Source organism: Olea europaea, chromosome 13, assembly GCF_002742605.1.
Source record: "Olea europaea var. sylvestris chromosome 13, O_europaea_v1, whole genome shotgun sequence".
Lineage (NCBI taxonomy): Eukaryota > Viridiplantae > Streptophyta > Magnoliopsida > Lamiales > Oleaceae > Olea > Olea europaea.
This window is the reverse complement of record NC_036249.1, coordinates 2,097,184-2,124,055: the sequence shown is the minus strand read 5'-3', so window position 1 is coordinate 2,124,055 and position 26,872 is coordinate 2,097,184. Positions and strand designations below refer to the sequence as shown.

At 32.6% G+C, this 26,872-nt stretch overlaps 2 protein-coding genes across 3 annotated transcripts; both read left to right on the top strand.

Moving 5' to 3' along the window:
• The first annotated feature begins 2,078 nt into the window (after positions 1 to 2,078).
• LOC111407248 (peroxidase 19-like) lies at positions 2,079 to 5,583 on the top strand. 2 transcript variants are annotated; one of them, XM_023036625.1, is made up of 3 exons: positions 2,079 to 2,785; positions 2,904 to 3,104; positions 4,938 to 5,583. In XM_023036625.1, exons 1-3 carry the CDS (start codon positions 2,522 to 2,524, stop codon positions 5,514 to 5,516), a joined length of 1,044 nt encoding a protein of 347 aa, XP_022892393.1. In that variant the 5' UTR covers positions 2,079 to 2,521; the 3' UTR covers positions 5,517 to 5,583. The 2 variants fall into 2 exon arrangements, with proteins under 2 accessions (XP_022892393.1, XP_022892392.1); XM_023036624.1 differs by lacking the exons at positions 2,079 to 2,785; positions 2,904 to 3,104 and adding exons at positions 3,612 to 4,247; positions 4,366 to 4,566.
• Positions 5,584 to 6,388: 805 nt separating this feature from the next.
• LOC111408177 (peroxidase 19-like) lies at positions 6,389 to 8,114 on the top strand. The gene is made up of 3 exons (XM_023037975.1): positions 6,389 to 6,784; positions 6,903 to 7,103; positions 7,469 to 8,114. The coding sequence occupies exons 1-3, from the start codon at positions 6,521 to 6,523 to the stop codon at positions 8,045 to 8,047; spliced, it is 1,044 nt and encodes a 347-aa protein (XP_022893743.1). The 5' UTR covers positions 6,389 to 6,520; the 3' UTR covers positions 8,048 to 8,114.
• Positions 8,115 to 26,872: the final 18,758 nt, after the last annotated feature.

Genomic DNA, 26,872 nt, shown 5'->3' with positions numbered 1-26,872 from the left:
AAAGAGGCTGAGTGGCTTAAAGATCTCTTTTATGAGATACCTTAGGGATCGAAGAATATTTCTTCAATGCTTATCATATGTGATAGTCAAGCCACATTAGAAAAAGCATATAATGAAGTATACAATGGAAAGTCTAGATATATGAGTCTCAGACATGACTGCATAAGGAAATTAATCAAAGATAGAATAATTTTCCTAAATTATGTGAGGTCAATTAAGAATTTGGTGGATCATTTGACTAAACCTTTAAATAGGATGAGGTTGAAACTCCTAAACCAAATGATCCACCAATGATGGCAACCCTACCCGTTGTTACTTAAAAGGTAATCCACGAGTTCAAAGGATAACAAGTCATTTGATTTGTGGATAGTTGCAACATTATTTGAATCCGCGGCGACCCTATCCTAATTAAAATAATGCTTGTTGTTATTGGAGTGAGGGTTGAGCTTTAAAGCGCTTAATAAAGTTCAGTATTAAAACACAAGTACATCTAACAATAATAAAGGTACTGAAAGAACTCTATCTGGACAAACTTTGAGGTGGTGCCGCCTTAATAGAGAGTTGGAGTTTCTCTCTTAAAAATTTGTTGAAAAGGATAAAACGCAAGGCCATAATAGCTCTAAGTAAGTCATGAGAAACTTGAGAACACGTGGTACTCGTGTGTTTTTTCATCGGTACTGTCATATAGAATAACTAGTTCAAAGCTTAAACACTGCCTTTGATTCCAACTTTACCTTGTGTGAGTTATATTATGATTAAATTTAAATCGAAAGATATCTAGTCATTATGTATGAGTATACTTTGAATACGAGACTTTGTTAATTTTAAACAAATAGGGCATTGTTGAGTATTAATTGTTCAAAACCAAGAAAATAACCGTGGAATGAAAAAATGGTGAAAACAGAGGCCCAAGATAAGGCCATGCGACCGCATGGCATTTGGCTTTGCGGTCACATGGCCACCTTCAAAAAACTAGGTTGGTTTTCTGCATTAACCATGCAACTGCAAAGTTTTAAACCATGCGATCGCATGCTACTTCATATTCGATCGTTGGAGGCCGTTTTCAAACGTTGCAACTTTGAATTTGGTGGCCTTTCACTCGTTTTTTTGCACCATTTCATGGACAAGGTTGAAGTCTATAAATAGTAGAGCCATGATTCAAGGGAAGTTAATTGAAAAACATTTGAGATTCATTCCAATTCCACAATTAAAATTAAACCCTTGTTCAACATTTATATTCATTTACTCTATCGTGTTCTTCAAGTTTTGAAGAATTTTACTTTGTGTTTTAGTAAAAAAAAAAAAAATTTTTTTACAAGACTTGTTATAATCTTTCAAACAATTTGCCAGAATACCCTTAAGTAACTTATAAACACCGGAAAGGGGGCAAATAACATCTGAGGACAGCGATCCCGCCTTCGAGCCTTCGAAATTGTTATTAACAACATTTGTGATTTCTTCATCTTGTTGCTGCAATTTTATTGCTATTTCTTTTGTCTCTACTCCATCCCTCCATTATTTTCCAACAGGTCCACAGCTTTTACTTTGCACAAAACAAAAGGCTCAATCCACTCAATGAAACCATAAATTGGAAAAGAGAAGGCAATTAGATGAAAGACTGAACACATGGGCCATGGCCATTGAGAGCAACATGTGGAAGGGAAAATGTTAAATTTATATTGAAAGGTAGTTAATAAGTTGGTGAGATTCCTCAATGCACTGCATTTAAAGATGGTGTTCAGGTCTCTCTTTCGCGACTCTAGACGACGTAATAATCAATATGATATTAAAACAGACAAAAAAAAGTATGCCATGTCAAAGTCTTCTATTTATGCTCATAAAGTGCCGGTGAGTTTAGTCCATGTTCAAGCATCGAGTACACTTCCATGCTAAGGGCGTATTAGTAACACTAAAAATTACGAATAATACAATATATAAAATTAAAGTCGGTGGCTATGCCCGTGAAAATGAAATGATGCTTTTCGCTGAACAGTGTTATTTTATCTGATATCAAACCAACAAATCCTCGGACTTTAAATATCTAATCAAACAAAAAGAGCAAATGGTATATTGTACAAGGGTAAAGTTTACGCCATCCACCAATAAATTTCTTAGAAAGAGCCACGCAAAATGCAGTAAACTTATTTTTTAAGATAGAATGTTTGATATTCCTAGACATTATTGAAGAAGAAAAAGAAGTTCTCTAGTCGTTTTATTATACTGTTTAGCCCAATGAGTACTGTGTGCTAATAGAGGAAATAAGTCGAGCAGTAATGCATTCATGGTTTTATTCCTTTTATGACACGGATTATACTTTTTCCTGCAGTTTTCTTCCATTTCACGAGGGCTTGTGTGTGTGTGTGTGTCTGTGAAAATTTAATTTTTCACAACTTCTGGGCCTCACGGTCACGGGATTTGATTCTCTCATTAACGTGACAGGTTTTTTTCTCCCAGTGACACTCACTTCAATAATATTTGCTAATTTGTCCTAGAACATTGCTCTCTAAAAAAAAAAACTGCCATGTCTGTCTCTTCCAATTCATTCCCTGTTATCATTTTCGTGCTCATTTTCCTTTTCCTTGTTACATTGGCTATACACTCATTCCCCAAGTCCACGGCCAACACCACTGGCCGGCCGCCACGACAACTCTCTGTCGATTACTACGCCAAATCCTGCCCTCTGGTCGACCAGCTTGTTGCATCCGTAACCTCCCTGCAATTCAGAGAAGCGCCGGTATCTGGTCCAGCCACCATTCGCCTCTTCTTCCATGATTGCTTCGTTGAGGTATTCCCCCATCTCCATATTTAATTGTTGGATCACTTCGTCTAGAAGTTTAAACAACTAATACAACCCGCACAAGTTTAAGCTGTCTTGTAATTATTTATGAATGGTTTTGCTTAAGGGATGTGATGCATCAGTACTTATTAAAACAAGAATGGGAAGCAAAGAATTATCAGAGAAGGACGCAGAGGATAACAAGGAACTAGCAGTGGAGGCATTTGATAGCATAAAGAAGGCCAAATCATTGGTGGAGAGCAAGTGCCCTGGAGTTGTATCCTGCGCAGATATACTTGCAATTGCTGCCAGAGATTTCGTCCATTTGGTGAGACATATTTTCCTGTTATTTTGTTAAATTTATATTGAAAGGTAGTTAATAAGTTGGTGAGATTCCTCAATGCACTGCATTTAAAGATGGTGTTCAGGTCTCTCTTTCGCGACTCTAGACGACGTAATAATCAATATGATATTAAAACAGACAAAAAAAAGTATGCCATGTCAAAGTCTTCTATTTATGCTCATAAAGTGCCGGTGAGTTTAGTCCATGTTCAAGCATCGAGTACACTTCCATGCTAAGGGCGTATTAGTAACACTAAAAATTACGAATAATACAATATATAAAATTAAAGTCGGTGGCTATGCCCGTGAAAATGAAATGATGCTTTTCGCTGAACAGTGTTATTTTATCTGATATCAAACCAACAAATCCTCGGACTTTAAATATCTAATCAAACAAAAAGAGCAAATGGTATATTGTACAAGGGTAAAGTTTACGCCGTCCACCAATAAATTTCTTAGAAAGAGCCACGCAAAATGCAGTAAACTTATTTTTTAAGATAGAATGTTTGATATTCCTAGACATTATTGAAGAAGAAAAAGAAGTTCTCTAGTCGTTTTATTATACTGTTTAGCCCAATGAGTACTGTGTGCTAATAGAGGAAATAAGTCGAGCAGTAATGCATTCATGGTTTTATTCCTTTTATGACACGGATTATACTTTTTCCTGCAGTTTTCTTCCATTTCACGAGGGCTTGTGTGTGTGTGTGTGTCTGTGAAAATTTAATTTTTCACAACTTCTGGGCCTCACGGTCACGGGATTTGATTCTCTCATTAACGTGACAGGTTTTTTTCTCCCAGTGACACTCACTTCAATAATATTTGCTAATTTGTCCTAGAACATTGCTCTCTAAAAAAAAAAACTGCCATGTCTGTCTCTTCCAATTCATTCCCTGTTATCATTTTCGTGCTCATTTTCCTTTTCCTTGTTACATTGGCTATACACTCATTCCCCAAGTCCACGGCCAACACCACTGGCCGGCCGCCACGACAACTCTCTGTCGATTACTACGCCAAATCCTGCCCTCTGGTCGACCAGCTTGTTGCATCCGTAACCTCCCTGCAATTCAGAGAAGCGCCGGTATCTGGTCCAGCCACCATTCGCCTCTTCTTCCATGATTGCTTCGTTGAGGTATCCCCCCATCTCCACATTTAATTGTTGGATCACTTCGTCTAGAAGTTTAAACAACTAATATAACCCGCACAAGTTTAAGCTGTCTTGTAATTATTTATGAATGGTGTTGCTTAAGGGATGTGATGCATCAGTACTTATTAAAACAAGAATGGGAAGCAAAGAATTATCAGAGAAGGACGCAGACGATAACAAGGAACTAGCAGTGGAGGCATTTGATAGCATAAAGAAGGCCAAATCATTGGTGGAGAGCAAGTGCCCCGGAGTTGTATCCTGCGCAGATATACTTGCAATTGCTGCCAGAGATTTCGTCCATTTGGTGAGACATATTTTCCTGTTATTTGGTTGATAGTGACAGACTATTGATTAGGATGTCGAATGCAGGGTGACTAAATTAGAAATATAACAGCTGTAAAATTTTGGCCAGTATATAACCAGACAAATATTAATTTTTTTCTCTAATTTGGTCATTTATCAGTCATCCATGTACCTTCAAATCTGTTTGTGCTTTTGAGGTCTTAAAAAAATTAGGTTTCAACTGTTGTCAGCTATCTAGTCCAATTGTTTCAACCGGGACCGGACGGCATACTGGTTTGGCGGGTTACTAGTCCGACGGGCCGGTCTGGTCCAATTCTTATAACACTAATTACTAGGGTATATATTGATAATGTGATTTTGTATATATTAAAGGCTGGAGGTCCATATTATCAAGTGAAAAAAGGAAGGTGGGATGGAAAAATTTCCATGGCATCAAGAGTCCACTCCAACCTTCCTCAAGCAAATTCAACAGTGGACGAACTTATTTGGCTCTTTAAATCCAAAGGCTTAACACTCGAAGACCTAGTCGTCCTCTCGGGTGCACACACCATTGGTTTTGCCCACTGCCATCATTTTCTCAGTCGCATATACAACTACAAAGGCACCAAGCAACCCGACCCAAATATTGACTCAAGACTCCTGAAGGCCCTCAAAATGTCATGCCCACAATTTGGAGGGAATTATGATGTTGTTGCACCATTTGATGTGAAAACCCCTTTTGCATTTGACAATGCATATTATGGGAATTTGGAGGCTAAATTGGGCTTGTTGGGTTCTGATCAAGCTCTGTTTTTGGACCCAAGAACAAGGCCCTTGGTTCAAAATCTGGCAAAGGATAAAAAGAAGTTTTCCCAGTTATTTGCTGCTGCTATGGATAAAATGGGATCCATTGGGGTGAAGAGGGGAAGGAAACATGGAGAGAAAAGAAAAGATTGTAGTATGCATCTGTGATAACTGTTTTTATTTTCTTTATTTTTTCTTGGGTTTGATAATGTTAATGGATGATTGATTTTAATTTCGTTATTATTCTTTATTTCTTTAATTAACTGAACTTTTTAATTCTTTGGATGAGTTTGTAGGTTCTTGGACCATTTGTCCAAACTAGACTATCCAAGTGCTATTTGAGTCAATTTAGGTCCAAAGTGTGGGCAGTTCTGTCTAACTATATGGGCCTTATATATAAATGGGCACGGGTTCATAGTCGACATATATAGTGACGCAAATTTAAATAATGTTACACAATTGGTCGCTTTGTCGATATGATAAAAGTCATATTCGACGGAGCAATCGTTAAACCTTGGCGTCGACTAATGTGCGTTATAGCGACTAATCTCTTTTAACTGGTCTCCTATTTCAGACTTTTAGCTTTGTGGTGATTTTTTTACCATATTTTACTGATGAAATATAGGATTACGTTTAAAGGGAGCAATTTTTTTATCTGATATCAAACCAACAAATCCTCAGACTTTAAATATCTAATCAAACAAAAAGAGCAAATGGTATATTGTACAAGGGTAAAGTTTACGCCGTCCACCAATAAATTTCTTAGAAAGAGCCACGCAAAATGCAGTAAACTTATTTTTTAAGATAGAATGTTTGATATTCCTAGACATTATTGAAGAAGAAAAAGAAGTTCTCTAGTCGTTTTATTATACTGTTTAGCCCAATGAGTACTGTGTGCTAATAGAGGAAATAAGTCGAGCAGTAATGCATTCATGGTTTTATTCCTTTTATGACACGGATTATACTTTTTCCTGCAGTTTTCTTCCATTTCACGAGGGCTTGTGTGTGTGTGTGTGTCTCTGAAAATTTAATTTTTCACAACTTCTGGGCCTCACGGTCACGGGATTTGATTCTCTCATTAACGTGACAGGTTTTTTTCTCCCAGTGACACTCACTTCAATAATATTTGCTAATTTGTCCTAGAACATTGCTCTCTAAAAAAAAAAACTGCCATGTCTGTCTCTTCCAATTCATTCCCTGTTATCATTTTCGTGCTCATTTTCCTTTTCCTTGTTACATTGGCTATACACTCATTCCCCAAGTCCACGGCCAACACCACTGGCCGGCCGCCACGACAACTCTCTGTCGATTACTACGCCAAATCCTGCCCTCCGGTCGACCAGCTTGTTGCATCCGTAACCTCCCTGCAATTCAGAGAAGCGCCGGTATCTGGTCCAGCCACCATTCGCCTCTTCTTCCATGATTGCTTCGTTGAGGTATTCCCCCATCTCCATATTTAATTGTTGGATCACTTCGTCTAGAAGTTTAAACAACTAATACAACCCGCACAAGTTTAAGCTGTCTTGTAATTATTTATGAATGGTTTTGCTTAAGGGATGTGATGCATCAGTACTTATTAAAACAAGAATGGGAAGCAAAGAATTATCAGAGAAGGACGCAGAGGATAACAAGGAACTAGCAGTGGAGGCATTTGATAGCATAAAGAAGGCCAAATCATTGGTGGAGAGCAAGTGCCCTGGAGTTGTATCCTGCGCAGATATACTTGCAATTGCTGCCAGAGATTTTGTCCATTTGGTGAGACATATTTTCCTGTTATTTTGGTTGATAGTGACAGACTATTGATTAGGATGTCGAATGCAGGGTGATTAAATTAAAAATATAACAGCTGTACAATTTTGGCCAGTATATAACCAGACAAATATTAATTTTTTTCTCTAATTTGGTCATTTATCAGTCATCCATGTACCTTCAAATCTGTTTGTGCTTTCGAGGTCTTAAAAAAATTAGGTTTCAACTGTTGTCAGCACCAATTGTTTCAACCCGGACCGGACAGCATACTGGTTTGCCGGGTTACTAGTCCGACGGACCGGTCTGGTCCAATTCTTAAAACACTAATTACTAGGGTATATATTGATATTGTGATTTTGCATATATTAAAGGCCGGAGGTCCATATTATCAAGTGAAAAAAGGAAGGTGGGATGGAAAAATTTCCATGGCATCAAGAGTCCACTCAAATCTTCCTCAAGCAAATTCGACATTGGATGAACTTATTTGGCTCTTTAAATCCAAAGGCTTAACACTCGAAGACCTAGTCATCCTCTCGGGTGCACACACCATTGGTTTTGCCCACTGTCATCATTTTCTCAGTCGCATATACAACTACAAAGGCACCAAGCAACCCGACCCAAATATTGACTCAAGACTCCTGAAGGCCCTCAAAATGTCATGCCCACAATTTGGAGGGAATTATGATGTTGTTGCACCATTTGATGTGAAAACCCCTTTTGCATTTGACAATGCATATTATGGGAATTTGGAGGCTAAATTGGGCTTGTTGGGTTCTGATCAAGCTCTGTTTTTGGACCCAAGAACAAGGCCCTTGGTTCAAAATCTGGCAAAGGATAAAAAGAAGTTTTCCCAGTTATTTGCTGCTGCTATGGATAAAATGGGATCCATTGGGGTGAAGAGGGGAAGGAAACATGGAGAGAAAAGAAAAGATTGTAGTATGCATCTGTGATAACTGTTTTTATTTTCTTTATTTTTTCTTGGGTTTGATAATGTTAATGGATGATTGATTTTAATTTCGTTATTATTCTTTATTTCTTTAATTAACTGAACTTTTTAATTCTTTGGATGAGTTTGTAGGTTCTTGGACCATTTGTCCAAACTAGACTATCCAAGTGCTATTTGAGTCAATTTAGGTCCAAAGTGTGGGCAGTTCTGTCTAACTATATGGGCCTTATATATAAATGGGCACGGGTTCATAGTCGACATATATAGTGACGCAAATTTAAATAATGTTACACAATTGGTCGCTTTGTCGATATGATAAAAGTCATATTCGACGGAGCAATCGTTAAACCTTGGCGTCGACTAATGTGCGTTATAGCGACTAATCTCTTTTAACTGGTCTCCTATTTCAGACTTTTAGCTTTGTGGTGATTTTTTTACCATATTTTACTGATGAAATATAGGATTACGTTTAAAGGGAGCAATTGAAACTTTTTTGGATGAACAAGAAGAAGTTTCTTTGAAGATTCATGTTTTAATTTGAAAATCTCTAATTTCACAATATGCATAACAATTGTATGTTTTAACAAGGTCATGTCGAATCTAAAGTTGATGTCGCTAATAGAGTGGCCAAATTACGAATAATATAACGGAATTAAAGTATACGATCAAGAAATTTGATAGAAATGATAATGATGTAGACTATGTTTCGTAGGACCTCGTGAAATACGATCAAGAATTTTGATTGAAATGATAATGATGCAGACTATGTTTCTTAGGACCTTGCGAAATATTATTTGTAAATTTGAAAAGATTCATCACGTACTTTATTGTCAATAATATCGTACTTCGTGATTCTAAAAATTGTACATTTAAATGAGAAGGCAAATAGCTTCCACTTGATGGTATGTCTCTAAGGGTTTAGGATTTGATTTGAGGGGTAAAAAGCAATAAGTAATAGATAACTAAACGACCATAATACTTATAGTATTTTTTAATCAATCGTACGTATAGTATTAAACATAAAATGCATATATATACTGATGTAATAAACAAAAATACGTTCTCAAAAATAAGAAATGCACACAGCTTATATGTCATATTTCTTGGTGCAAGTTAATTAATAAAATCTCAAGATGTCCTTTGTTTCCTTATTCTGGACCAGGTTATATGTACAAACATTCTAATTCCGTTGGAATATACCTTAACAACTGATTACTATAATTTAAACAACAAAATTTCTTGTCCTAATGACGTCTTTTGACATTCCCTACTTGTAATTCAACACTCTCCCACAAGATTCTTGAATTTGAAATTCCTCATATTCATCATTTTAATTTATTAATTAACAAAACTACTGAATTTTGTTAATTATAATATAAAATTAAAACTGACAAGTTAGAAGAAGGTTAATAATGTTTCTACACTTCATCAATTTCCTAGGAATATGATATTAAATTTAGTAAAAACGCTATAAAGATATATAAAAGAAAGTGTCGGTGTTTTACGGATCCGAAGATAATTTTTAATTTTTTTATTTATAACGAGAGACAGTATTTGGGGGGAAAAAAAATTCTTTTCCCAATAGATTTGAAGCTAAAATAAATCTTACATTTTAAAAGACTCATAAAATTTCATATGTTATTCAATTGAGTTTTCCAAAATTCTCGATTTTCTTTGAAATAACTGTATTTAATTTCATATGTTAGTCTGCATTGAATTTTTTTGCATTTTAATTTGCTGCATCAATCTCCCCCAATGCGCATTTAAGATTCGATTCAATAAACTTTAATTTTGTGAAAAATATGGTATAGAGGTAAAAGATTGGATGAAAAAGTCGCATGAATTTCAATTAACAAATAATAGAGTGCCACGTGGATATTATGTAATCATTTATGTAAATTTTGATGTACATCTTACAAGGTTCAATAATAAATGGATAATTCTATATATACATTATAGTATCTATAAAAGTGTCCATAATATACATGTGGAATTACATTAGTGGAGGGTTGAAAAAAATTATTTTTTCAACTCTCCAATGATGTTATGCCACTTGTACATTATGAACACCATAATGTACATGTAGCATAACACTTGATAAATTGAACTATACTACACGTATCGAATTTTTTTTACTGAATCTTTTACCTACTACTCACAACAGGGATGGAAACCACATGTCAACATTTATAAATTCACACGGGCTTGCATGCATTGTGAGATAAGGGACACCATTCGATACATATGAAATAATCCTAATAAATTCCTGCCTTCAACAAGACTTAAAAGGCAACAAATTTCTACCCGAGAAGATCAAATTGAAAAAGAAAAGGCAATACCCGATTCCAATTTTACACCAAAAGTTTCAGTGGGACAGAATTTAATTTTATATGCATTTGGTCTCTCAAAATATGAAGAATTGTCATATTAATAAATTGGTAATGCATGTGCCAAAAAACAATTTTGTGCATTAAATCATAGGCGTACCGTGTGTATGATGTTGGCGCATTTCTCTCTTAAGACACACATACCTATTACAATAGGCGTTTAGAAAAAATAGAGACATTCATTGTAATCAGGGCTATCTGCCTAAGGTCATTTAACATTTGGGATAGGAATAAAATAAATATTAAAGAAGAGAGATGCATAAAATCGAAGACAAATTCGTATGTGCTATGTTTTCAATGTTATTTGAATAAATTAAGCTCTTATTTGAATTATTTTTTTTTTATTTGAAAGATTTTAAGTCGGTCAAACTTGATAAAATTTATTTTTAACCAGGCTAAACGGACTAAATGTTCGATGAACTAAGGCACGAGCCTAAAAAGTGCAAGTGAACATTGTGCAAAAGAGCATTAGCCAGTTCGATAAGATAGTTGAATTTAAACTTTTTTTCTAAATAAATTAGTGGAACAAAAGTTGACAAAATTATAGAAATAATTCAGTAAATATCAAATAGAAGATCGGACCGTACACATACGACGTGAGCTAGGGAGTGAACTAAAGCAAAAAGAAAAAAATTCAACGACTAACTTATGTGACGTAGTTACATTTTTTTTATTTAAAAAAAAAATTAGTTTTTCTACTAAGAAATTTCTAAAAAGTTAACATCTAAAAGCATTGGACTGGGCTTGACGAGTTTAATTACAAGTATATTTTTAATAAATTTATGTATTGATCAAAGTTGTAGTTAATTAAGTTACTTTTTTATTAACAAAATTTCTGTTTTCTACTAGGAATTTTCTAAAAAGTTAACCTCTAAAATCATTGTGGCTAAGCTTAAAGATTTTACTTATAAGTGTATTTATAACAATATTCACACATACAAATACAACCAGACAAACTTGTGGCACTTAATAGTTCTGAAATCTATGGGCCATCGCAAAAATAAAAATAGAAAACTTTATAGGTCAAAACGAAAACGTTTGACTTGAACTTCAAATCTAGTAATTCCAAAATCTTAGAGGCTTTTCTCTTTGTATTTGAGTTTTGTGTTTTAAGTGTCTGTTTTGAAATTATTGAAGATTTTTTGTCATTTTGAAAAAATATTTTTTAAAACATGAAAATTAAAAACGTGCTCTTTTTTGGAAATCGAAATTGTCATTTTCTTTTCTCCAGCCACCATCAGTTGCCGTCTTCAACCTCACAATCCGACCACTACCTGATTTCTGGCCACCATCGCCATCGAATTTTTGCACCAACACCATCTCCTCATCAATTCCCACCAACCGTACACAAACAACAACCCCAAATGTCAGCAAAATCAAGCCAATTACTGTCCAAAAACAACCACTCCTGCACGGTTTTCTACCAGATTCAACCAACCCAGTTGCTGCCCATATTAATTACACCCCATAGATCGATCAAGCTCAACAAGGCACATCCATACATGGTATTATAACAACAAACAACACGCCCCCAGGGCACATCTCCAAGTGGTAAAAGGGGAGGGTGGAGAAATTCAGCTTTGCTTGAAACTACCGCGTCGAGGGTTCGAATCCTGAAATATGGATTTGGCTCTTGGGTAAATGCAAGTGTACAAGCAGCCTTCCACCCTGTACCCTTTGAGGCATAACCTGCGATTTCCTCCCTCACGATGCTCCAGGGCAGGGGCGGTGGGGGACTTTTAAGGTTGGGGTTCAAGCTTTTTTTTATAACAACAAATAACACAGAAAATCGAAATCTATAGCAGAAATTCGACACAGCAAACTCCCGATCAACAAATAGATTCAACGATGAATAGGTAGCGTCCATCAACCACGTCGCAAGGAACTGCAGCTTATCTCCATTCGACCGTAGCAAAGACGAGCATCCATAGCCGACAAAGGAAAAAAAAAAAAAAGGAGTCCAACCACTTCCAGAAGAGAGAGATGGGAGACTTGAAAATGGGAGCGTTTTCAAGTTTTTCAATTTTTGCACAGAAAACATCCAAAGCGATAAAAACATCATTTTGTATTTTCAGCACATTTTTTTTTTTGTTTTCAAAAAAGCATTTTCCAAAACGAGAAAGAGAATGCGTTTTCACCGTTTTAGAAAATCGAAACATAAAACGGCCCGAAAACAACAAAGAGAACGCACCCTTAGTTTTCTGTATTTAAGTTCTTAAAAAATCAAATATTAAGGTAAAAGTCAACAGTTAGTTTTAACCACAATTTGTTTTTTTTTTTAAATAATAGTATGTAGCCCCACCTAAAAATGGCAAAAATACATTTCAAACTCGATATCTGCGAGGATCCGCCCCGAACTAGGTGGAGACTACCTGCTTAATCGGGGTGCGTAATTCCCTGCCCCGAGGCGGGTACAGGGCGGTTGCGGATTATGGGGTCCCCAACTCGCTCTACCCTATTTAATTTTTTTTTAATTTAAGAATTATATACTTTAAACCTTATTTGATTCTCATTATTTTTAAAATACATTTTTCTCTCTTCTTTTCAACCACACATTCTTTAATAAAATAATATTACACCATAAATTCAAAAAAAAATTCTTATTTTTTAATCACATATTTTCTATCAATCTACTATTTTAAAATGCATTATTGGGAAATAATGGGATTCAAACAGGTTATAATAAAAAAATTCAAAGAAATTTCATTAATTCTAATAGAAGATAGTAACTAAGATTATTTAAAAAATATGATCAACAATAAAAAATATGATCAACAATAAAAACATTAGTTTACCAAATATATTCGAATAATTTAACTTTTAAAAATAAATTAATTAATTAAAAATTTAATAACTATAATATTGTCTCACTTGAATGAATGGGGAAATTAAAATGAATTTTTTTTTAAAAAAAATTAATGAGTACATAAACGGGGCAAAAATCCCACCCTGCCCTAAACAGGTAATGGGGCGAGTACAGGACGAGAAAATGCTCCCCACCACTTGGCCGTAACTCGTCGCGTTGCCATCCCTAGTCCCATCAGGTTTAAAATCCTAGTCTATGTGGTGTTAATATGGCATTAAATGACGTGGTTTGCTGGCTATTATGTCAGTTCGAGAGTTTATTTAGTGCGCATCCAAATGATAGCGGCTGCGAGTTCCTTCATAATAATAATAATAATAATAATAATAATAATAATATGGCATTAAATGGTGGGTGAAATTAATTATGTCATTTAATTTCACTTTTTATTCAACCTATTATTGATTGTCACCTAGACGGGAGTTGTAATTTCAGTGGAACTAAATAGCATTACTCTTTTTTTTTTCTTTTTTCTTTTTTTAATTATTATCCTCCGCATATCACGATACACCTCAGTCTTATCTAAATGCAAAGACTCAATGTTCAAAATTGTGACACTAAAAGTCTGAGTTTAGAGTTAAAGATTTACATGTCGGAATCACACAGACCGAACCATTACTCTCCTTAACTTTGATTTGTGCATGGGGAGTTGGGAACCAACTACTATGTAGTTTGTATGTAGTACACCCCTAACCAATACCCCACCCCACTCTCTATCTCTCTCTCACACACACACACATTGAGATCGATGAGAGAGAAGGAACCCCAGAACGAAGCACAACGGGATTACCCCAGCCAACGCCTTTCCAACTTACTTTCTGAACCAAAATTTTCTTAAAGAATGCAATTTCCTGGAGGGAGTCAAAACTGTCATTAATATCAGAGAAAATAGAGTATTCTTTCTTTAATTGAATCGTAATTAAGACGCTGTTTGACAAACGGGTTGTAGTGGGCTTTTCAGTTTTCCACAATTTTTCTTAACACGATTTTATTTATTTATTTATTCATTTTTTGGAATATTAGTAAAATTTGACCCCAAAAAAAAAAAAAAAAAAAAGCCAGCTAGAAAATGCTAATTTTAAATTTTCCACATTCTAATCAGGATTTGGCTAAGCCTTAATAATAATGACTAACAATTCCATGAATGAGTTACAATATGATTATGCTTTCCTTTAAAAGAAGTAACATCGTATAATCAAGAATAATGCTATGTGACAGGAAATCCACGTTCTATAATTGTCTAAAGTAAAAAATAAAAATGCACCGCCTATTTGAAGTAAAATGTTTCAAATTTCTTTTGCGTGGGTGTTACATAGAGCATCATTCTATAATTAATCTTTGCTAGCAAGAAAAATGAGCTTCACACCCTAATCAAATTTTTTTTGTTGCATATTATTATTAATTAATTGCACAAATGTCTTTTGGGGGTGAAACCCAAATTGTTGTATTATTAATAATTAAAACAACAGGATATGACCCTAAGAGTTAAGGGTGTGTTTGGTATGTTACTTTCAATTTTGTAAATTATTGAAAACGTATTTGATTTGGTATTTTTGAAACTACGTTTTCAAAACAAATGATAAGTTATAACATAAAACTCAAAATTCATATTTGATATTTTCAGTGAAATTTTTTAACACACTCAAAACATGGAAAATAAGGGTTTAAATAAAATTTGTTAACTTTGATAACTAAAAATTTTAAAAATAAATATAGCATTTTAAAAAATAAAAATCAAGAAAAGTAAATTCAAAATTTATATAAAAAAAAAATTATAAGTATTCCGAAAAAATAAATTCAAAAATTATAAAAAATTCTAAAAAAATAAAAAATGTACATATATAATTATAAATAATAAATAAATAAAGTTCAAACTCTTAATGATTATTTACATAAAAATTCTACAAAATTATTTAAGTGAACATGGATAAAAAATATTCTCATTTCATGTTGCTAGTTTTTATTTTATTTTATACATTTTAAACTCCATTTATTATTTATTTTTATTTTAGTTTAATATTGTAAGGTTCACCAACTTTAAAACATAATATTACATGATAATAAATTAATATAAAATTATTTTGTTTTACTGGATAATCAAATATCATAAAATAAGATGTCATAAAATAAATTTTCAAAATTTCAAACCAAATATTTTTTCTAATTTTCTATTTTGAGAAATAATTTTAAAAATGACGAACCAACCACGTTTTTAGAAATCTTAAAACAGACCATTAAAACAAAAAATTGAAAATAAACTCAAAATTGAAACACGAACCAAACTACCCCTAAGGAATTACATTTGTCAACAGTTTGGATTGTATTTCCATTTCAGACCTATATTTCTTTATATTAGAGGTCTTTATTTTGACTTTATACCTAAAAAAAAATTGGAAAAAAATGTATTATGAAAAATTATTTTTTTGAAGAATGTGCAATTAAAAAATAAAAGAATGATTTGAATTTGTGTTTAATATTATTTTATTAAAAAATGTACGACTTCTCATGCTATTTTTCCTCCGAGTTTTTCTGTTCCATCTCCTCCTCATCCCAGTCAAGGTACTTAGGGATACATATCTAAAAAAGTGATTTTTTAGCCATTTATCTTATTTAAAATATAAATAAACAAGCTGATTTTATCTTATATAGCCATGAAAACAATTAAAATTTATGTTTACTCGTGTTGTTACACAATTTCATCTGTAAATAGCTTCTCCACTTCCATTTCATGGGAGTTACTGATGTTTACTGTGTAGTCCAATACTTTTTCTCTCCATACATACGTTACGTAATGGGTATATATGTCATATTTAGGAAAGGACAAGGATAGATGTGTCTGTGATCCGCAATTCATGCACCATGTCCCTTTGAACCTGTGCATGGATTGACTACTGCTTTGGTTCTTTTTGTATGCATACAGGAGATGATGATATGATGTTTGCTGGTGCAGGTATAGGAGAATCAGGAGTTCGAGGTCCCACAATATCAACGGTTTATATCAATGATGTGTGCTTTGAGGTATCAGCAATGGTACCCTTCAATGTCAGAGATGCATTTGGTGATGATGCAGTGCTTGTACACTCATCTGGTCAGCCTGTTCTCACCAATGAATGGGGTGTGACTCTCCAGCCACTCCACCATGGCGCTTTTTACTACCTAATGCGCACGTTTACTCCTTCCCCCGTTGACAGAACCATGGATTTGGTACTTGATTTGATGTTTCCAGCTGTAAAATTGTCCACATTTTTTGCTTGATGGTTTTCATTTTTGGATCATTAATCTTGCTCATTAAGTATTGGACAAAACTCTAAATTAACTTAGTTGCCATTTATTGACTAACAATTATGGTTTCTGGACATGCAGATTTAGAAGGATTAAGGAAGTTCACAAGAATTGATGAAGTTGAAAAGGAAGGGTTGCTGCTATCTTGTCTTTCTTTTCTTTTCTTTTCTTTTTTTTTAAGTTGCATGAATCCCTATTTTCCCTTTTAGGCCCCAGTTTCTGCTTCTTGTGACCAACCTCTCGTTCCATTTGATCTATATAACTCTGTTTCGTGTCGTATTATGTTGAATATAAATGAAATGCATTTTTGCATTGTTTGTTTGAGTGCGAATGTTAATCTGATTTAGACATAAATGAAAGTCAATTAAATGAGATAATAAATATCAACGAGGACGAGGATATAAGCGGTTTAATCTATATAAAATAGACTATGCAATACACACACAAACTTATACTTCCAAAGTATTAGAACTTGTGACTCTTAAAAAAAATAAGCAAATATCTAATAAGCATTTTTACTATTTCGCGCTCAATTCCAAGATTCACCCCACCTATCTGTCCATCATTCTTAAAAAAGATTTCTTTGTTTCCTTGTAATAAAAGTACGATTAGATAATAATACATAATATGTTAAAGAAAGTATAAAAATGGGCGGAATAGTATTTTTTTTGAAAAATGAGTAGTTGAAAAAGAAAGAAAAATTTTCGATTTACGTGTAATATTATTTTTATGAAAAATTGTGTAGTTGAAAATAGGAGAAAGAAAAATAAAATGTAATAGAATGAAAATTAATGGGGGTCAAATGAGGTATCGATTTCAAAAAACTAGTATAGTAGAAATATTGTGACATGTCTTACTTAGCCCCGTTTGATACCCAAAAAAAAAAAAAAAAATATATATATATATATATATATATATAACTTTTTAAATACACATTCTCTAAAATTTACTATTACAAAACTCACTTTCAACCACCAAAAAATAAAATGAAGCTCCAACATAATTTTAGGATACAATTGTTCAACTGAAACATCAACTAGCTCAATCCATTTTGTATATATAAATGCACTTTGTCCTCTAATTTGAATGTGTCGACTTGAAAACGTTTTTATGATAATTAGAAATAGTTAGCATAGAAAGTGAAGATTGGAATTTTTATTTTTATTTTATTTTTTTTTAAGAATTTGACAAAACAAAACACAGTTATTTACTAAAGTTTTCCTTTCGAACTATTTTAAATAAATAATTTAAAAATTTCCTCACCTTTCCTTGATCAAAATATAACACTGAATGAGCCATTGTGTCTGATTGCACTTTTCAGAGGGCTGCCAAGAAAGAGACAGATTTTCTTCAATTTCTCTCCCAAATTCCAGTTACCTATTTACAAGTTTGAAGACGTTTAACTTCACATCGACACAAGTTAAATATTATGCTTCGAAATCCGTACTTAATACATAATACATACAATGTTTTGTTCTTGACTCAAATTATCGTTCCACTTAATTAAAATTTATCGTGATTCTCTAACCACCTAAATGGTCTTAAATTCTTGATGAGTGGTCAAGTGACGTTGAGTGACGGAGAAGGATTCCTTGCAAAATGGTGGGAACAATGTTACTTTATACTGATATACACACACACAAATTCACAGATGAATATGTATGTCTTGTTTAGGGTTTGATTGATTTGAGGTTGAGTGATGTTGAAATATCATTGCTGTAAAATTCTATCCTCACACCAATACTTATACTACTGTGTCTGTGTGAGCATGAACCATCACATTGATAGTCACCTAAAAGATTTGAACTCAAACTGCTCTCTGGCCAAGTTATGGGTAATCATATTTAAGGTCAAAACTGATTGATTTTTCCGACATATGAACCAAACAGTGAACCTACTTATGTCATTTTCAGTTTCTCAATGTTTGCTTTTTTCGCTTTTAGGAATATGATTTTTTGGACCAGTTAGAGCTCAGTGGGCAGGTTAAAATGTTCAATTGGACAGAACGTGACTAAATAATTTAATGCTGTAAAATTGTCCACAGTTTTTGCTTGATGGTTTTCATTTTTGGATCATTAATCTTGCTTATTAAGTATTGGACAAAACTCTAAATTAACTTAGTTGCCATTTATTGACTAACAATTATGGTTTCTGGACATGCAGATTTAGAAGGATTGAGGAAGTTCACAAGAATTGATGAAGTTGAAAAGGAAGGGTTGCTGCTATCTAGTCTTTCTTTTCATTTTTTTTTTTTTAAGTCGCATTTCTTTTCATATTTCCATTTTCTGCTTCTTGTGACCAACTTCTCGTTCCATTTGATCTATATAACTCTGTTTCGTGTCGTATTATGTTGAATATAAATGAAATGCGTTTTTACATCGTTTGTTTGAGTGCGAATGTTAATCTGATTTAGACATAAATGAAAGTCAATTAAATGAGATAATAAATATTAACGAGGACGAGGATATAAGCGGTTTAATCTATTATAAAATAGACTATGCAATACACACACAAACTTATACTTCCAAAGTATTAGAACTTGTGACTCTTAAAAAAAAAAAGAGCAAATATCTAATAAGCATTTTTACTATTTCGCGCTCAATTCCAAGATTCAACCCACCTATCTGTCCATCATTCTTAAAAAAGATTTCTTTGTTTCCTTGTAATAAAAGTACGATTAGATAATAATACATAATATGTTAAAGAAAGTATAAAGATGGGCGGAATAGTATTTTTTTTGAAAAATGAGTAGTTGAAAAAGAAAGAAAAGTTTTCGATTTACGTGTAATATGATTTTATGGAAAATTGTGTAGTTGAAAATAGAAGAAAAAAAATAAAATGTAATAGAATGAAAATTAATGGGGGTCAAATGAGGTATCGATTTCAAAAAACTAGTATAGTAGAAATATTGTGACATGTCTTACTTAGCCCCGTTTGATACCCAAAAAAAAAAAAAAATATATATATATATATATATATATATAACTTTTTAAATACACATTCTCTAAAATTTACTATTACAAAACTCATTTTCAATTACCAAAAAATAAAATGAAGCTCCAACATAATTTTAGGATACAATTGTTCAACTGAAACATCAACTAGCTCAATCCATTTTGTATATATAAATGCACTTTGTCCTCTAATTTGAATGTGTCGACTTGAAAACGTTTTTATGATAATTAGAAATAGTTAGCATAGAAAGTGAAGATTGGAATTTTTATTTTTATTTTATTTTTTTTTAAGAATTTGACAAAACAAAACACAGTTATTTACTAAAGTTTTCCTTTCGAACTATTTTAAATAAATAATTTAAAAATTTCCTCACCTTTCCTTGATCAAAATATAACACTGAATGAGCCATTGTGTCTGATTGCACTTTTCAGAGGGCTGCCAAGAAAGAGACAGATTTTCTTCAATTTCTCTCCCAAATTCCAGTTACCTATTTACAAGTTTGAAGACGTTTAACTTCACATCGACACAAGTTAAATATTATGCTTCGAAATCCGTACTTAATACATAATACATACAATGTTTTGTTCTTGACTCAAATTATCGTTCCACTTAATTAAAATTTATCGTGATTCTCTAACCACCTAAATGGTCTTAAATTCTTGATGAGTGGTCAAGTGACGTTGAGTGACGGAGAAGGATTCCTTGCAAAATGGTGGGAACAGTGTTACTTTATACTGATATACACACACACAAATTCACAGATGAATATGTATGTCTTGTTTAGGGTTTGATTGATTTGAGGTTGAGTGATGTTGAAATATCATTGCTGTAAAATTCTATCCTCACACCAATACTTATACTACTGTGTCTGTGTGAGCATGAACCATCACATTGATAGTCACCTAAAAGATTTGAACTCAAACTGCTCTCTGGCCAAGTTATGGGTAATCATATTTAAGGTCAAAACTGATTGATTTTTCCGACATATGAACCAAACAGTGAACCTACTTATGTCATTTTCAGTTTCTCAATGTTTGCTTTTTTCGCTTTTAGGAATATGATTTTTTGGACCAGTTAGAGCTCAGTGGGCAGGTTAAAATGTTCAATTGGACAGAACGTGACTAAATAATTTAGGTTACAAATATATCATACGAGCCTTTGATTTATTTTTATCTGGTCTGGCATAATCTAAAAGTCTTGAGTTGAACATAACGGGAAATGTAGAAGTTCTCACAAACGTTGATATTTTAGTTTACAGGAATAATTAGACATTGCAGTTGTCCGACGGTAAGAAACTTTTCTGTGGCTTCATTTTCAACCTTCGTTTGAAAAAATTTATGAAGATAAATAATAGTTACAAAATTGTCTCAGAAACTAATATTTAAATTTGATTAAAACTCAATATTATTCAAGCATTTTGTAAAATCCACTGCTAAATTCCTTGTTTATCAGAAAATCATAGTCCTATTTGGCCACATTCAATTAATGTCACGTTCCATTTTTTATCACATCAATTAGATCAATGAATTCATGCTAGACGCTCTTATCCCACTCAAAAATCGGTTAAATCATATATATATATATATATATATATATATTATTTTATTTTATTTTATTTATTTATTTATTTATTTTTTATGACGGAAGAAACCGCAACCGCTACCTTTCGAATACGCACCGAGTAAATCCTCAAGCTGACACAATAACTTGCAAACTACGCTAACCAAATAAATCGCAATAGATAAGCCCAGTACGACATACTCGACTGAGAAAGTGTTGGTAAAAAAAATCGAAAACTATATACAATTTCAAAATGACATTCTTATGAATTTAAGATGTCCAAAACTTCAAGATTTCCGATGGTACAAAGATATGTTTATATCCCGTATCATGCAAAGATCTGACTATCAACAATCCTTCTGGAACGAAAAATTTATTTCAGGACTTCCAAAACTTTTTGCTGAAAAAGTGAAAAATTCAATTTTAGAAGAAAATGATGATCTTCAAACTCTTACTTATGGTGAAATTATTAATTTCATTAATAAGGAAGCTCTCAATTTATGTAATGACTTAAAACTCAAAGCTAAATTGAAAGCAGAAAAGTCTCAAACTCAAAATGAGTTAGGATCCTTCTGTGAACAATATGGATTTGAGAAAGTTTTACCTCCTTCTTCAAAATCAAGAAAAATCTTTCATAAGAAAAGATTTTCAAAAAGAAAATATTCTCCTGAAGAAAATTTTCATAAAAAGAAATTTTCAAAAAGAAAACAATTTTCTAAAAGAAAATTTACAAAAGATTTTCAAAAGAAAAATTCAAAAGTTACATGTTGAAAATGTAACAAAACTGGTCATTATTCCAATAGATGTCCTCTCAAAGAAAAAATTCGTACTGTTCAAGTTGATGAAGATACTAAAACCCAGCTTCTCAATCTCATTCAATCTAGTTCTGATAATGAGTCTAACTCTGAATTAGAACAAGTTTTTATTAATCAAGAAGATTCTGATTATGAATCTACTCAAAATTCTGACTCTTGCACTTCTTCAAATGATAAAGAAATTTGTGGTTGCAAAACTATAAATATCTTAACAGGAGAAGAAGAAATCATTCAAAATATTATTGATAGGATTGATAATCCTAAACTCAAAAATAAATTTTCATCTTTGCTTTCTTTCTCTACATCAAAAGAAGATTTTGATGATATCAATCTTACAAATATTCTTCGACGAGCTCAAAAAGAACTTTCAAAAGGTTCTAAACCTTCAATTCCTGATCTTCAAGTTGAAGTCAAGGAAATGAAATATCAAATTTCAAAACTAGAAAAACATGTTCAAGATATTCGTATGGAAGTAGTTTGTCTCAAAGCAAAAGACTTAACCAACGACTATTATTCTCAAAACAAAGGAAAATCCAAAGTTTCCTCAAAAACTCCTTCTCATCGCTCTCATCATTCTGAATCATCTTCATCTGATTTTTCATCTACTTCAAAATTTCCTCAAACTGAAGAAGAAAAAAGATTAATGTTATTAATCGAATTCAACTTCAGAAATGGTACTGCAATATTACTATTATAGTCAACAAAGAATTCAAATTCACTACTCGTGTTCTGATAGATTCAGGTGCTGATCAAAATTGTATCAAAGAAGAACTTATCCCTACAAAATATTTTGAGAAAACTACTGAACGCCTTTACGGTGCTAGTGGTAAAAAACTCAATATTAATTACAAAATTTCAAAAGCTCATGTTTGTAATTCAAATATTTGTTTCAAAAATATTTTTTATCTTTTAAAAGATCTTGATCAAGATGTAATTCTTGGTACTCCTTTTATTGTTCCAATATATCCTTTTAAAACTGATTATAAAGGATTAACTACAAAAATCTTTGGAAAGAAAATTCACTTCGAATTTTCAAATCCTCCTTCTTATAAAGATGTTAATTCTTTAAAAGAAGCTGCAATTTCAAAAATAATTCACAATATTAATTTAAAAAGAAATCATGTTCAGTTTCTTAAAGAAGAAATCTTTTCAAAAAACTGAAAAAAGATTAGAAGAAGATTTTTCTATAAAAAATCAAATTTCACTTTTACAAAAGAAAATTGAACAAGAAATTTGTTCAACAATTCCAAATGCTTTTTGGAATAGAAAGAAACATATTGTTTCTCTTCCTTACAATTCTGATTTTCATGAAACAAATATTCCTACAAAATCTCGTCCTATTCAAATGAAAAAAGAATTACTTGATTTTTGTATCAAGGAAATCAATAATCTACTTGAGAAGAATTTAATTCGTCCAAGTAAATCTCCATGGAGTTGTTCTGCATTCTATGTTAACAATTTTGCTGAAATTGAAAGAGGTGTTCCACGCCTTGTTATCAATTATAAACCACTCAATTCTGCTCTTCAATGGATTCGTTATCCAATTCCTCAGAAGAAAGATCTTCTGAATCGACTTTCAAAAGCTATCATCTTCTCAAAGTTTGACATGAAGTCATGATTCTGGCAAGTTCAAATTAAAGAAGAAGATAGATACAAAACTGCATTTAATATTCCCTTCGGACAACACGAATGGAATGTTATGCCTTTTGGTCTCAAAAATGCCCCTTCTGAATTTCAAAAAATCATGAATGACATTTTTAATTCATTCTCAGATTTCATTATTGTTTACATTGATGATGTTCCCATCTTTTCAAAATCTATTGAACAACACTTTAAGCATATCCATACATTTATACATGTCATCAAGAAAAATGGTTTAGCAGTTTCTGCTAAAAAGATTGTTTTGTTTCAAACAAAAATTTGTTTTCTTGGTCATATTATTCAAAATTTTTCAATTATACCAATTCAAAGAAATCTTGATTTCACTGACAAATTTTCAGATGAAATTAAAGAAAAAACAAGTTTGCAACGCTTTTTAGGTTGTGTCAATTATGTGGCCGATTTTGTCAAAGATATTCGTCAAATCTGTGCCCCATTATTCAAAAGATTACAAAATAACCCTGACTCATGGAGTCACGAGTGTATGCATGCGGTTCAAAAGGTAAAAAAGTTAGTCAAAAATATTTCCTGTCTGTCTATTCTTGACCCCACAGCTTTAATTATCGTCGAGACAGATGCCTCAAATATAGGATTCGGTGGTGTGTTAAAGCAATTACCCCTAAAATCGTCAAAAGAACAATTGGTCAGATTTCATAGTGTAGTATGGTCTGGACCTCAAATCAACTATTCAACTATCAAAAAAGAGATTCTTTCAATAGTTCTTTGTATTTCCAAATTTTAAGATGATTTGATCAATAAAAAATTTATTTTGAAAACTGATTGCAAAACTTTAAAAGATGTTTTACAAAAAGATGTAAAAAAATCTTGTTTCAAAACAAATCTTTGCAAGGTGGCAGGCAATTTTGTCCTGTTCTGATTTCGAAATTCTATATATTCAAGGAAAATCAAACTTCTTGACAGATTTCCTCACAAGAGAGTTGATTCAAAAGAGTGAGAAAAATGAGTTGGGCTAAGAAAGTTGAAGAAGAAGAGGATTCTCAAAATCCTTTTCAAACAAAAACTTCAAGAAAGAAGAAAAATTCAATTCCTTTCTTCGAAGATCCCCCAAAGGATCAAAAGGAAGCTTCATCTTCCTCAAATACCCTCTCAACCTTTGTCAAAAAACCCAATCAAAAGGCTGAGTCCTCAACCCCTTCAAACTTCAAAAAAGCCGTTCAAAGTTCTGGCAAACTTCCTCAAATCAACCCTCCAAATTCTTTCAAATATTTTACTAAGAGTATTTCCGATGTTGTTTTTACAATGGAAACCTCTTGGATCAATAGATATGGTGGTCTTGATGATTGCCTTGAATTTATCCTTCCTCAAAACTTTTGGTTCATGCCCTCAAATATCCAAAAAACTAGAGAATATTATGAAACCATTCTTCTTTTGACTGGTTCTACCAAAATTTCTCATACTCCTGAACCAAGAGACAAATCAAAAATTATGTTTTCAAAAATCTCAATTACAAGAGTTCTGTCTTATGAAAACTGGGGACAAAAACCTTTAGAAGAAAAGAGACTTCGTCTCTCAAAGACAAATTTTACCTGTCCAGAAAACTTCAATTATTTTGTTTACCAGAATGCTTGGTATAAGGTTTTTCTTTTCAGACCTGTTACCCATTCTTGGTTCATTATTTTTAATCAAAATTGTAACCCTCATTTTTCGAGTTGGTTTCAAACATGGTTTTTGTGTCATGGACTTGAAGAAAAAATTTTACCCAGTCTAGTTCTTCAAGGATATGAATACTTCAAAAGAGAAGCAAAACCTTTTCTCAAGCTTCAAAAAAATCTTTTGTTCCAATTTGCGTTCAACATGAGAGTTTCCTGGATTTTTTACTGGGATTTCTTTCAATATCAAAATTTCAAAGATGATTATTCCTGTCAACAAATTACAAGGAGATTCAAAATTAAATGGTGGGCAAAGTTTAAAGAAACAAACTGTTGTCCAAAGACAGTTCAAGCATGGATTCAAGAACAAAGAAATTTAGGTGTACCTAAATTTTCAAAGAAAGAACAAGAAGATCAAGCTGATTTTTTGACAGAAAAACAAAGAATTATTGCAATGTTATCAAAATGTAAAGATCCTAAAGAATTGCTAGAAATTTATGATCAAATTTCTAAATAAGGATCTTCAAAAACAAATGAATCTGATCAAGATGAAGAATCTCAATATTCTCAAGAGACTGACAATGGTGATGACTTAGTTGATCTAGGTGATGACTATGCCGAGTATCTTGCTCAAGAAAAGGCCGCTAAAGCTTCAAAGAAAACTTCAAAATGACTATATGGACCCAGTTTTCTCGATGAATTAAGGAAATCTAGGGTTTACAAATCAAAAGAGATTTTGCTCAATCTTTGTCCAATTCAAAATCAATGGTGCAATTTTTGTCAAGATTCCCATCAACTTTGTGTCAGACATCAATATCTCTTTTAATAAAGAAAAGGATTATCTTTATTAAAGGAAGTCAAAAATTGGAAACTTTTGACTAAAGTTGATGCTGCTTTTCAAGATGCTTCATTATGATGTCGTTCACTCCTTTGCTCAAGATTCTTTCTCTCAAATGAAAGAAATTTCAAGTTCGAATTTCATTATAAAAGGAGTTCAAGACTTCATTTCAAGACAGAGCGAATTCAGCAAGACGAAGTTTAACTTTTCTTTGTAATTTGTTCTCTCAAATATCTTTCAATTATCATTGTAATATTTAAATCTTCTTCAATTCTCAATAAAATTATCTATTTTCATAAATTTCTGTTCTTCTATTTCATTTCCTATTCCCCTGGGTCTTTAATTGTATTATTTAAATCTTCTTCAATTCTCAATAAAATTATCTATTTTCATAAATTTTTGTTCTTCTATTTCATCTCCTATTCCCCTGGGTCTTATATATATATATATATATATATATATATATATATTTATTTATTTATTTTTTTTATTTTTTTTTATTTATAACGAAAGAAATTGCAACCGCTACCTTTCGAATGCGCACCGAGTAAATCCTCAAGCTGACACAATAACTTACAAACTACACTAACCAAATAAATCGCAGCAGACAAGCCCAGTACGACAAACTCGACTGAGAAAGTGTTGGTAGAAAGAATCGAACTCGTAATCACAAACCTCCACGCTTACCTACTTTACGATCTCGGCCACCCCATAAAGGTCGGTTAATTCAGATATTTTACCTCTGAGATTCTCTGTTATTTGAAGGAACCACATGACCTAAATATTGGACCATTTCATTAATGCTTCTTCTTTTTCTTTTTTTCGCTGTACGCTTTCTAGAGTTGAACCAGCTATCAACA

Excerpts from the sequence above, each read along its gene's own strand:
- LOC111407248 (XM_023036625.1), top strand. The coding sequence starts at position 2,522 with ATGTCTGTCTCTTCCAATTCATTCCCTGTTATCATTTTCGTGCTCATT. Across the intron at positions 2,786-2,903 it reads TCCATGATTGCTTCGTTGAG|GGATGTGATGCATCAGTACT; the intron begins GTATTCCCCCAT and ends GTTTTGCTTAAG. Across the intron at positions 3,105-4,937 it reads CCAGAGATTTCGTCCATTTG|GCTGGAGGTCCATATTATCA; the intron begins GTGAGACATATT and ends TATATATTAAAG.
- LOC111408177 (XM_023037975.1), top strand. The coding sequence starts at position 6,521 with ATGTCTGTCTCTTCCAATTCATTCCCTGTTATCATTTTCGTGCTCATT. Across the intron at positions 6,785-6,902 it reads TCCATGATTGCTTCGTTGAG|GGATGTGATGCATCAGTACT; the intron begins GTATTCCCCCAT and ends GTTTTGCTTAAG. Across the intron at positions 7,104-7,468 it reads CCAGAGATTTTGTCCATTTG|GCCGGAGGTCCATATTATCA; the intron begins GTGAGACATATT and ends CATATATTAAAG.